Here is a 13,007-nt window from a genome sequence, read left to right on the forward strand (position 1 = left end):
CCATGCATGTGACATTAAGCTATAGTATGTGGGATTAATCAACTATTACTGGTAGTTCTTGATGAAATTGGATAAGGGAAGAAAGAATTTCCATTGTAGAACCTTGTAGTCTATTTCACATGATTAGGTGTTTGATGAAATTCCTAAGGGAGTTACACCATGGGAAATCTTTCTAAATTATTAATTGATTTTCGCTCTCTCCTTATAGATTATTACTGCTAGAGATGTTGGTGCATTATAGTAACTTAAGGAAAGCTTAAACAAGGTATGTATGGCTAAAACCTCCTATTCTTAGAAATTGAGCTCCTTTGGTGTCCATGCAAGTGTTGTTAAGACCAAAATTTGATTGATGTATTGATTGTTATTTCATATGAATTGGTGTTTCCAAATATATACATAAAAGGTGTGTCTTAATGAGTTCAATATGCTATCCTTGGTAATTTAAGGATGTGAGAAGAATGTAAACCATGTATTGAAATGCCTAGACTTCAAGTCAAGTTTAAACTGAGATTGTTATGCCAAATTGTGTGAAAAAACTCGTTATGGTTGATCCTTCTAATTGTTCTTATGTGTACCAAATGTATTTGATTGATTGCGTCTAGTTGTTGGTAATCTATAAAGATGTTTGAAACGAATTTGGGAAAATGAGTGTGGTCAACGTGCCGAGGACTTGAGTAATAATTATGCCTGGTGATGTCTATGACATGAGAAAATGTGAACAGATTATGAAATGAGCCTTGACTCTGCTTTCCATAAAAGACATCAATAATAAAGTGCTCTAAAGGCTTTGTACACAATTTATGCCCATAAGTGGCTGTTAGAGATAATGTTTTGCCTTATAAGTACATTCAATGTGATCCGAGTTGTTACATACTTCGATGTTGAAATTGTATATTATCGTGATTAGAAAAGAGTAATTCAAGAATAATTGGTGTAATTGCTTGTTTATGCCTTTGATGCGTGTTTCTATTGTAGTTTGGTGTGTCCCCTCATTTTTGGAAGAATCCTTTGTGTCTAAAGTTCCATTGCTAATGAGCTTCAGGTGTATGATTTCTAAAATATTGTATATGCCCATTATTCATGATTCCTCTCATGTGTACTTGACATCTTGGATTTAATGGCTTGTTGTTGAAATTGATATTGATGTGAAATATGGGGGAAAAGAGCTCGAATTATGAAATGTGGCCTAGTGCCAAGTATGATGTGATAATTCTGGCCCCAAGTGCTGATGAATTAATATATGTGAAAAAAATGAAGTAAGATGATTAATGGAAAAGGGTAGCTCTTGATAAGACGGCTTAGCCGATCGGGCTGTGATCGGACGCCATGCTACACACATGGTGGTATTGTGCTGATATTGAAACCGGAAAGTGAGAATGAAATTGTGATTGAGGTATACGTCTCAAATGAGACAGTTTAGCCAATCGGGATGAGATCGGACTCCGCGCAAGAAGGCAGTGGTATTGTGAATGATGGTGCAATAGTATGAAATGTCCCAACCTAAAGCTATGGAAATTATGTGAAATCTATGTGATTCCTTTTATTTGATGATGTGGTGATTGTTTGAAGCTTTTGTTGAATCTTTATGATTTCTTTGTTCTTGTATGATAGTTCTTTCTATTGAGATGGTGTTTATGATTTCCTTGTTCTTGTATGATAGTTCTTTCTATTGAGATGGTGTTTATGATTTCTTTATTCTTGTATGATAGTTCTTTCTAATGCGATGGTGTTTAGTCATACATACTAGTGCTATTCGACGACACTAACGTCTCTTTTGCTGGGGGTGCTACATCTTTAAATGGATTTAGGTGGTTCCATAGCAGGCAGTGTTGGTCGTAGCTAGTGGCACATCCTCTTTTCAGCCAACTTGGTGAGCCCCACTTCATTTCGGGGTCCTATATCATCTGTTCATCATGTACTTTATATTGAGGTATAGCCGGAGCCTTTTTGCCGGCATTTTCATATTTCTCTTCAGTTGTATTTAGAGGCTCCGTAGACAGGTTGTGAGTGGTGTCGGGTATTGGAATTGAATTAGAAACATTGATATCTGGCAAAGATATTTTTTTCTCATATGTATAAAACTTGTAATATTTCTGAAAATTATGAATGAAGTTGCTAATGGAAATGAAATGGAAGTCGTTAATGATATATGTACAAAGTATGATTAATGAAGTCCATCTCCTCCTTATTCATGGATTAGTTTGGGTAGAATAAAACCTAACAGGCTTGCTCAGTCAGGTTTACTCGGTTGAGCGCCGGTCGCGCTCTTCGGTTCTTAGGGCGTGACACAAACCCCCGTACATATGCGCACTATAGCACATAGCTATCACAAATAATTCAGGCAATTAATGCCTTAACCAAGTTTAGATAATATACTTACCTCAAGCAAGTAAACTCACTCCGCTAACAAGCCATTCCCATGCGTATTGACCTCCGGACGATCCACATCTAGTCAAAGTAACGCAATACCATAAAAAAAACCCGTAGGAAGTGATTCCAAAAGACAAAGCTACGATCTTTAACAACAACAACAACAACAACAACAACAACCCAGTATATTCCCACTTAGTGGGGTCTGGGGAGAGTAGTGTGTACGCAGACCTTACCCCTACCCTGGGGTAGAGAGGCTGTTTCAAAATAGACCCCCAGTATCCTTCCCTCCAAGAACTTCCCACCTTGCTCCTAGGGAGACTCGAACTCACAACCTCTTGGTTGGAAATGGAGGTTGCTTACCATCAGAGCTACGATCTTTAACTCAAATAAAAAAGTCAATCCTTGGCTAGCACCTCAGAAGCCGACGAAATTTATAAATTCCGAACACCTATTCAATTACGAGTCCGACCATGCTAAAATCATCCAATTCCAACCACAAATCGACCCTCAAATCCTTAAATTTCATTCTCCAATAACATAGTCCAATCCATATTTTCTTAGATTCATGAGAATTAGGCTTAATAATAAATGGATAATAAATATCTAACACAAAAATCGAATAAATATCACTTATTCCTTCAATTGGGATAAACAATGCTCAAAATATCGTCGTAGGTCGAGTTCCCCACTTCCAAACATGTGAAATCATAAAACCCTTCGAGTTAATATCATGTCCAACCTTTTTGCACATGCGCCTCATATTTCTGCTTCTTCGTAACCGCTTCTGCGGTCAGAGTTGTGCATTTTTGCTTTTCATTTATGACCCCAACCTTCTGCTTCTGCGGGTCTGCTCCTATGGAACCTTCTCCACACCTGCGATTCCTGGCCTTGCCTGTCCTCTTCCACTTCTGCAGTCATTATCCACATCTGCGAACTCGCAGATGCAGTCCAACTTGGCACATGCGACTATTAACTACTCCTAGCAAACTCTGCTCCATATCTACATTCGGACATACACTTAAGTCCAAAATCACTATACGAAACTATTGGAATCATTAAAATATCATTCTGGAGCTGTCTACACAAAAGTGAAACTCCGGTCAGTGTTACCACTTAAACTTTTAAAACGAGAATCATCCTTCTATATCAACTTTGAAATGCATGAAAATCGAAACCGATCATACATACTAGTCATAATACACAAAGCGAAGCTACTTGTGACCTTAAACCATCGAACGAGATGCTAGAGCTCAAAATAACCAATCGGATCATTACACACACTATGTACACAAGTCTGAATTACTTGTGCGGACCTACTTATAGGCTCAGAACATTAATCAGAACCCAATAATATCAAAGTCAACTTTGAGTCAAACTTAGGAACTCTAAATTCCTTCAAATTGCCAGCTATCGACAAATAAGATCAAAACCTTCAAGGAACATCCAAAATTAAATTTATGTACAAGTTCAAAATCATCAAACAAACACATAGCGACCTTTAAACAACCAATCTGAGATCGTTTACCAAAAATATTGACTTTGATCAACTCTTCCAACGTTAAGCTTTTAGTTAGGAACCAAGTGTTTCCAAATTACTCCCAAATCTCTCGGGATTAAAACCATTCATACTCGCAAGTAATAAATCATCAAATAAGCCTTTGGAAAATCTGAAATCGCAGAACGGTATACTAGAACCCAAAACAACCAGTCGATTTGTTACAATTATCTATGTATGATTTTTCAGACATATATATGATCTAAGTGGGAGATTGTTAAAAATCTTTGCGAGGGACTTTAATATTAATATATTTGCACATGTTATCAATTAAAAGGTGCCCAATTTTATGATCTTCTATAAAGTATTAGTATATAAGCTTAAGAAATATCACTTATTTTCTTTTTGTTATATGCGTGTTGGACATATACCATATGAAAATATACCTTTTAGTTTTAAAGGCATTTCAACATAACCTTTGAAAAGGATGATCCCTAAAGTTAGAATACAATTTTTCTGACTGGTCCCTGAAGTTGGAGCACAATTTTTCTCTTTCTCTTTTTCCCATCTCTCAGATGAATAAAGTATTTAAAGAGCGGTTCAAGGTTTAGAAGACTGGTTTCTTTCAATCAAGGTTTTTTTAATGGATCAAGGTTAGTGCGCTAACCATTTTGCTAGATTTATATCTCTGTCTAATGATTTACTTGCAATCTTCTGATTGTATAAAGTTTGACCACGTACATTATATCCTTGTATTTTGCTCGGTGCATGTAAATTAAAGCTTGATTAAGATGTGTTGTATGGGGAAAAATTAGCTTCTTGATGGTTCAATTGCTGGGACTAAGCCCATTGAGTGCCTATCGTTGGCCCCTAATTTGAATCGTGGCGAGCTGCTTATTACATGATTTGTCAAATAAATCGATATTTTTCCTTTCCCTCATGCATCAATGTTTTTGTGGAAACAGGACTTTTGATTGCATCATAAGGCGCAATATTTTGCATCACAAGTTTGTCGAATAATAATAGCCAAGTCAACTCAATCAGAATAAGAAAAAATAAATTCGATAAATCTAGATTATTTCACTTGATCCCATAAAATACAGTACGGACCCAAAGAAAAAGACCGTACAGTATGATAATACTGACAAACTTTAGTACTATTTTACTACAATTCTAGTGAATTGGTAGTATTTTTATTCTTTCACACACAAGACAACACACCACTTTTTATTTATTATACATAAAAAAGGAGAATTCTGAGAGCATTTGATGCTTATTTGCACTTGTGGTAGCAGTAACAATAACGTCTGAAGATGCTCTTCTTAATGCACATACCCCTCTTAGCCCCCTCTTTCTCTTTGCATTCTTCGTCGCAGTGTTCACTAATAAAGCAATAGCCAGAAAATGTCTTGCTCTTCCTTCGGCAAAGTTTGCCCTCTGCCGCTTGCATCTCTGTAAGGAACAAAAACTTATCATAAGTTTATTTTTTGGTGAAAATCATTTATTGGAATATGTGAATTATTTCTCAAAAAATAATAGATACGGATGCATGTATAATTTAATTTTGATACCAACATATAGTGATTATAGTGATAAATATTTCATATTACATAGCGAGCTAGTAGGGTCTAAGTGTGCAAAGGCATAAAGAATACTCATAAATAAAATGACGATGAAAGAAGTACCAACCATTGGATGAAATGAGGAGGAAGCACAAGAGGAGAGCAAGGAAAGTTGTGTAGCTCACTAGTGACTTTGCCATATTCCTATAAATTGGATGTAATTAATGAACTTTCTATTTTCCTTAAATTATTTGCGTGTGGAAACCATTGAGTGAAGACAGGTATTTATAAAAAGGGCTGACACTTAATTTAATGATTTAGTCGAAATATATTCAATGAAACTGTAAGCAAGCGGTTGGCTATTCAAGGAAGAAACGAGTAGTGTAAGGAATGAATCAAAGATTAATTTATATAAGTTAAATATTTGGCTAAATTTTGACTAAATGGATCCTCTTTATTTTCTTTTTATAAGATGGAGGAGGAGTATATTTCCTCGTAGCACAAAGGAACTGAGTTAGCACTCTGAAGAAAAAAAAAAAAACCATATCATTCTCATCCCCGATATTTATTGTCAATTTTGCCACTTCTACCTAAATACATAGTTGCTTATAAATAACAATAATTTCAATAACAAAAAATACCCTTAGATTTTAATGTTTATATCAGTTAACGCATATGGGCTAAGATTTTAACTCCTCTGGATTAGGACTAATTAAGCGTGTATACGGTTAAATCAGGCGCCCCCAATTTAGTAAGCTTGAGACGTTGCACCTAGGGCAAAAGTTCGATAAGACTAAGCTCGGGCTCAAAGGGAGAATAAGAGGCTCGAAGACCTAAGTGTTCGAGGAATATCAGAGTCAAATATGACCAACTCTGAGATAGTGTCGTGGTGAATTTGTTACAGAAGGACAAGATTCTCGCCACATCCCCAAGATCATTGCATAAATTCAGGAATAGATTTATACGAATTAGTACAAGGCCGTACTAGGCGGTTATACATCTGTCCCAATAAGGTTCTTTACTGTAAATGGAAATGTACCTTATTTAGGGCTTCCCTCCTATATAAAGGGGACCCCAATAATTTGTAAACATCATCTATTCATTGGCAAAGAATATACGATCTTACTTTTTCGCTCATTGTTCATCAGAATTGTCCTTTAGCTCTACTGCTCTTACTTTACTGTTCTTGCCTTATTGTCCTTAACCTATCTCGAGGTCACTATGCTCGAGGTCGATATTGCCTATGTAACACTGGCTTGATTTATTTATTTCCTTCATCTACACTTCATATTTCTTGATTATTAATTGGTATTTAACTAAATCACATTCTTTAAAATCACAAATCAAGTTTAATTATTACTCGTATTTTTGAGGTAAATAGTTTGACACTTGGGGCTAAAGATAATAGTGATTATTTCATTACTGGTTCTCATAACACACATTATTTTCACACTTGTTCTTGTCAGAGATTCTTTCATTTCACGATAAAACATGTCAAACTCACAGAATGCACCCATACATGGAGATGATGGACTTGGGTTCCACGGAGAAAATGACAATATAGATGCTCCATGGATTGATGTACCACCGATAAACCCTAGGAAAGTGCCAAATGTAGAACCAATGTATGTTAGTTCACACGTTGCTTTGAATGTAGATGTAGGAGCAAACCTCGGGGCAAGAATACACAGGGAGGTCAGATCTGGTGGCTAGAGAACACAGGGTGTAGGAGATGGGGGAATCAGCCTCCAAGTGATATTCGAGATGCTACAAGCTCAACAGATTGCCAATGCTCAACTTCAAAGTTAGAATAAAACTCCAAGTATAGCCGAACCAGAAAATACTCGATGTACTGAGCCGGCGCCAGAAAGATTAAATGAGAACGGCTCAGGGACTGAACCTGCAATTATGAGGATGCTCGAGAAATTAACCAAGAGGATCAAGTCTGGAGAATAGAGGATAGAGGATAACAACAAAAAGTTGGAGCCTTATAACTCCCGTGTTGATCATATATCTGGGGCACCCGCGGTCTTGAAAGGTTTGGATACCAAAAAGTTCATACAAAAGTCATCCCACCAAGTGCGGCTCTGATGCCCATCCCCAAGAAGTTTCGCATGCCTGATATACCAAAATATAACAGGACAACCGACCCTAATGAGCATATTACCTTATAAACTTGTGGGATCAAAGGAAATGACTTGAATGGCGGCGGAATCAAATCTGCATTGTTAAAAAATTTAGGGGAAACATTATCGAAAGGAGCCATGATTTGGTAACATAATTTGCCCCCGAACTCTATTGATTCGTTTGCTATGTTAGCAGACGCCTTCGTGAAAGCACACGCCGGGGCCATAAAGGTGGCAACTAGGAAATCAGACGTATTCAAGATAAGACAAAGGAATGATGAGATATTGAGGGAGTTCGTGTCTAGGTTTCAGATGGAGGGAATGGAATTACCACTGGTCTTGGATGACTAGGCAGTACAAGCTTTTATGCAGGGTCTGAATGAAAGAAATTCGACTGCATCTCAACAATTTAAACAGAATCTGATTGAGTACCCAGCTGTGACATGGTCGGACGTGCATAACCGTTACCAATCGAAGATTCAGGTCGAGGATGACCAGTTGGGAGCCCTCTTGGGCTCAGTTCATCCTAACAGGTTGACAACTAAGCCCCCAAGGTATACGAACAGATAATCAAGATCCAACAAAGCACGGTACCAGCCATATATCGATTGGAGAAACAACGACTCGGGTTGTAACGCTCCTCGAAATGATCGGAGAAACGATCGAGGTCAAACCTCTCGGGGACTCATGAGCAAGAATGGGTTTGATAAACATACCGACCCTGCGGAGGCACCTCGATTGTCAGAGTATAATTTCAGTATAGATGACTCAGGGATTATGTAAATTATTGGAAAGATCAAAGATACTAAATGGACCAGGCCTATACAAACTGATTCCCTCTCAAAGGAATCCGAACTTGATGTGTAAGTATCATGGCCCACATGTTCAATGAGGGTCACCTTCGAGAATTTCTCAGTGATCAAGCTAACAACCACTTCAGGGAGGGAGATGCAAGAAAAAATGAACAAGAAGAACCACAACATGTAATCCAAATGATCATTGGCGGTGTCGATGTCCCATAAAAACCTGTATTCAAATGCACCAAGGTATCGATCACCAGAGAAAAATGGACACGGAGCTATATGCCCAAGGACGATCTATCATTCTATGATGAGGAAGCAGAAGGCATATCTCACCCGCACAATGTCGCCCCGGTAATCTCTATTCTTTTATATACAATTCACGTTAAACGTGTTCTAGTGGATCTAGGTAGCTCAACAAACATAATTAGATCGGGGGTTGTAGAGCAGCTTGACCACCAAGATGAAATTGTACCAGCATCCCGAGTCCTGAATGGTTTCAACATGGCAAGAGAAACAACGAAGGGGGAGATTATCCTACTAGTAAACGTGGCCAGAGCCATTCAAGATATGAAATTCCATGTCATCAAAGGCGACAGAGGTATAATGCACTTCTCGGGAGGCCATGGATCCACAACATGAGGGCAATACCTTCGACCTTTCACCAGATGATGAAATTCCCAACAGAGGATGGTGTGAAAATGATTTATGGAGAACAACATGTTGCAAAGGAAATGTTTGTTGCCGATAAAGTGACACCGTTACCAGATCCTTCGACCTCGGAAAAGTTGAACACCAAAGGCAAGCAGGCAGCAAAATAGCGATCACCAATCCTAGTCCTGATCAATTAGGAGGAACATGTAATCGAAGAGGAAAAATAGGATTTCCTTACTCCTCGAACCTTCGTTCTTCCCGAAGATTCAAATGTAACCAAATCAACGGTCGAGGAACAAGAACAGGTCATACTGATCAAGCACATGCCCGAGAAAAAGGTATACCTGGGGACGAGGTTAACCCCCGAACTCAGGAAGAAAATCATTCAATTTCTTATCGATAATATGGATTGCTTAGCTTGGTGCCATCTATATATGACAAAGATCCCACCAAAAATAACTACACATCGGCTAAGCATCGACCCTAGGTTCAAACTGGTAAAGCAAAAGAAAAGGCCCCAGTCCGAGGTGAAGCATGCATTCATAAAGGAGGAGGTAACCAAACTTCTTAAAATAGGGTCTATTCGGGAGATAAAATACCCTGAGTGGTTAGCCAACGTAGTTGTAGTTCCTAAAAAGGAAACAAGCTTAGAATGCGCATAAATTACAAGGATTTAAACAATGCATGGCCTAAAGATTCTTTTCCACTACCTAACTTTGATCGTATAATCGGCGCCTTTTCTGGCCACGAGATTCTAACTTTTCTCGATGCCTACTCCGGGTATAATAAAATTCATATGAACCCGGAGGATCAGGAAAAGACCTCGTTTATCAGTAAGTTTGGAACTTATTGCTACAATGTAATGCCATTCGGGATAAAAAATGTTGGGGGCACATATCAACACTTAGTTAACAAGATGTTCGAGGAACGGATAGGTAAAACGATGGAAGTTTACATTGACGATATGTTAGTTAAGTTCCTGCGCGCAAAGGACCATTTGAATCATTTGTAGGACAAATTCAAAATCTTGGGGAAGTACAACGTGAAGCTCAACCCACAAAAACGTGCCTTCTTGGTCTGCTCGGGGAAGTTCCTCGGCTTCATGGTATCGAATTGGGCTATCGAAAGCAACCCCGACAAGATGAAGGCCATCGATGATATCATGATCGTGGATAGCGTGAAGGCCGTGCAAAGGTTAATAAGGCGAATAGCCGCCTTGGGGTAATTTATTTTGAGGTCATCGGATCAAAGTCATAGGTTCTTTTCCTTACTCAAAAACAAAAAGGACTTTGCATGGACCCCGGAATGCCAGCAAACCTTGGAAAAATTGAAGCGATACTTGTCGAGCCCGCCTTTGCTCCACACCCCGAAGGTATATGAAAAGCTTTACTTGTATCTGGCGGTGTCCGAGATAGCGGTAAGTGGAGTACTAGTTCGAGAAGAGCAAGGTACGCAATTCCCCGTTTATTATGTAAGTCGAAATATGGGAGATGCTGAAACCAGATACCCTAACTTAGAAAAATTAGCACTTGCATTAATCAGCACATCTAGCAAGTTAAAGCCACATTTTCAATGTCATCCCATATATGTATTAACCACTTATCCTCTCCAAAATGTTTTGCGTAAGCCCAAATTTTCGGGTTGATTGGCTAAGTGGGCAATCGAACTCGGGGGGTACGATATCGAATATCAACCCCGAATGGCTATCATGTCCCAATTCTTGGCTGACTTTGTATCTGATTTTACACCGACCCTCGTACCCGTAGTAAAAAAGGAACTTCTGCTGGGATCAGGTACATCATCTAGGGTATGGATCCTTTTTATGGACGGTGCCTCGAATGTGAAAGGGTCCGAGCTCCGCATCATTTTGATGCCACCAATAGGTAGTACTATTAGACAATCTATTAAAACTTCAAGGTTGACTACCAATGAGGCCGAGTACGAGGCGATGATTACAGGTCTCGAGCTAGATAAGAGCTTGGGGTAGAGGTCATCGAAGCCAAATGTGACTCTCTATTTGTGGTGAACCAAGTAAACAAAAGCTTCGAGGTTCGAGAGGATAGAATGCAGAGATACTTAGACAAACTACAGGGGACATTACATCGCTTCAAGGAATGGACCCCAGATTACGTGCCTTTAGAGCAAAATAGCGCGGTTGATGCGCTCGCAAATCTGGGATCCTCGGTTGAAGAGGATGATATCGTCCCTGGACTGTCGTCTAATTATCAAGGTCTTTGGTTCAAGAGGGTCATTCCTAGATAAATTCAACAAGTTTGACTTGGGACCGGAGGAATAAGTATATCGACTATTTAAAAATTGGAAAACTCCCATCGGACCATAAAGAATCGAGGGCCCTACGAACCAAGGCTTCTAGGTTTCCATTAGATGAAAATGGAACATTGTAAAGGAGAACATTCGATGGGCCATTGCGATATGTCTAGGGTTGGGAGACACCGATTATGTTCTTCAAGAAGTCCACGAAGGTACTTGTGGAAATCATTTCGGCGCCGGGTCTCTGATTCGCAAAATCATTAGAGCATGGTATTGTTGGGACAACATGGAAAGAGATACTAAGGAATTTGTTTAAAAGTGTGATAAGTGCCAACAGTTGCACCAATGATCCATCAGCCCGGGGAATAACTCCACTCAGTCCTATCCTCGTGGCCTTTTATGAAATAGGGAATGGACCTAGTCGGCCCTCTGCCAATGGCCCCAAGTAAATCTAAATTTATTTTGTTTATGACTGATTATTTTTCTAAATGAGTGGAAGCACAGGCCTTCAAAAAGGTTAGAGAAAAAGAAGTTATTGACTTCATTTTGGACCATATCGTGTGTCGATTCGGGATACCTTCAAAAATCATGTGTGACAACGGCAAGCAATTCATCGGCAGCAAGGTAACAGAGTTCCTCGAAGCGCACAAAATAAAGAGGATTCTATCAACACCATATCATCCGGCCGGGAATGGGTAGGCCGAGTCAACAAACAAAATCATTATTCAAAACTTAAAGAAAAGGTTGGACGATGCAAAGGGAAAGTGGAGAGAAATTGTACCTGAGGTCCTTTGGGAATATCAAACAACATCAAAGTCTAGCATAGAGGCTACTCTGTTCTCTTTAGTATATGGCTCTGAGGCCCTTATCCTTGTCGAGATCGGAGAAACCAGCGCCAGGTTTCGGCATGCATTGGAGGAGTCAAATCACGAGGCTATTAATACTAGCCTCGAGTTGTTAGATTAAAAATGAGAGGCAACAATTGTTTGGATGGCCGCACAGAAGCAAAGAATCAAGAGATACTACAATAGAAGGACCAACCTTCGACACTTTGAAATCGGGGTCTTAGTTCTACGGAAAGTCACCCTCAACACTCGAGACCTAGTTGAGGGGAAACTGGGCCCAAATTGGGAAGGACCGTACCGAGTCCTTGGAGTTATCGGTAAAGGATCTTACAAACTTAGCACAATGGAAGGTGAACAACTGCCAAAAAATTGGAACGTATCATTACTCAAATGATACTATTGTAAGGTATGACTTTCCCTTTTTGTCAATTTGAATTTAAAACTAACCCATTGCAGGTGTCCAGTCGAAGCTATCGAATGCACCTTTTCACATGAAGGCTTTAGGTTTTAAAGCATGTGTTGCACTCTTTTTCCCTTAGATTGGATTTTGTCCAAAATGGGTTTTACCGGTATAGCTTTTAACGAGGCAACAACTATGTGCTACCTAAAGGAACTCAACAATATCCAAGGCTGAATACTGGGGGGCATCACCCTCGAAGGTTATATTTTTGAGGAAAATACTTCACGCCCCGCCAAAGAGGGCATTGATAGGAGAACTTTGTAATGGGCCAAACGGTCAGATGAATCGTGTCCATATAGAATAATCGAGCCCCGACGACAAAACATGTATGCATGTATTAATTATCTAAAGAAGCATTCTTTCTATATCAAAACACTTTATGTATCGAAGTATATTACCATACAAGCTTTACACTTATAAT

The 13,007-nt window shown here is 39.1% G+C and overlaps 1 protein-coding gene across 1 annotated transcript; it reads right to left on the minus strand.

Annotated features, from left to right (window-relative positions):
• Positions 1-5,022: 5,022 nt before the first annotated feature.
• LOC104223245 (defensin-like protein 1) lies at positions 5,023-5,668 on the minus strand. The gene is made up of 2 exons (XM_009774643.2): positions 5,558-5,668; positions 5,023-5,320 (listed from the first exon to the last, which is right to left on the minus strand). Exons 1-2 carry the CDS (start codon positions 5,628-5,630, stop codon positions 5,142-5,144), a joined length of 252 nt encoding a protein of 83 aa, XP_009772945.1. The 5' UTR covers positions 5,631-5,668; the 3' UTR covers positions 5,023-5,141.
• Between the last annotated feature and the right edge of the window lie 7,339 nt (positions 5,669-13,007).

The sequence above is a fragment of the Nicotiana sylvestris genome, chromosome 11 (genome assembly GCF_000393655.2).
Source record: "Nicotiana sylvestris chromosome 11, ASM39365v2, whole genome shotgun sequence".
In the NCBI taxonomy this organism is placed as follows: Eukaryota; Viridiplantae; Streptophyta; class Magnoliopsida; order Solanales; family Solanaceae; genus Nicotiana; species Nicotiana sylvestris.

Bases quoted from the DNA above. Each gene is read 5' to 3' on its own strand.
- LOC104223245 (XM_009774643.2), bottom strand. From the start codon at position 5,630: ATGGCAAAGTCACTAGTGAGCTACACAACTTTCCTTGCTCTCCTCTTG. The intron at 5,321-5,557 runs GTTGGTACTTCT...TGTTCCTTACAG, and splicing joins CCTCCTCATTTCATCCAATG to AGATGCAAGCGGCAGAGGGC.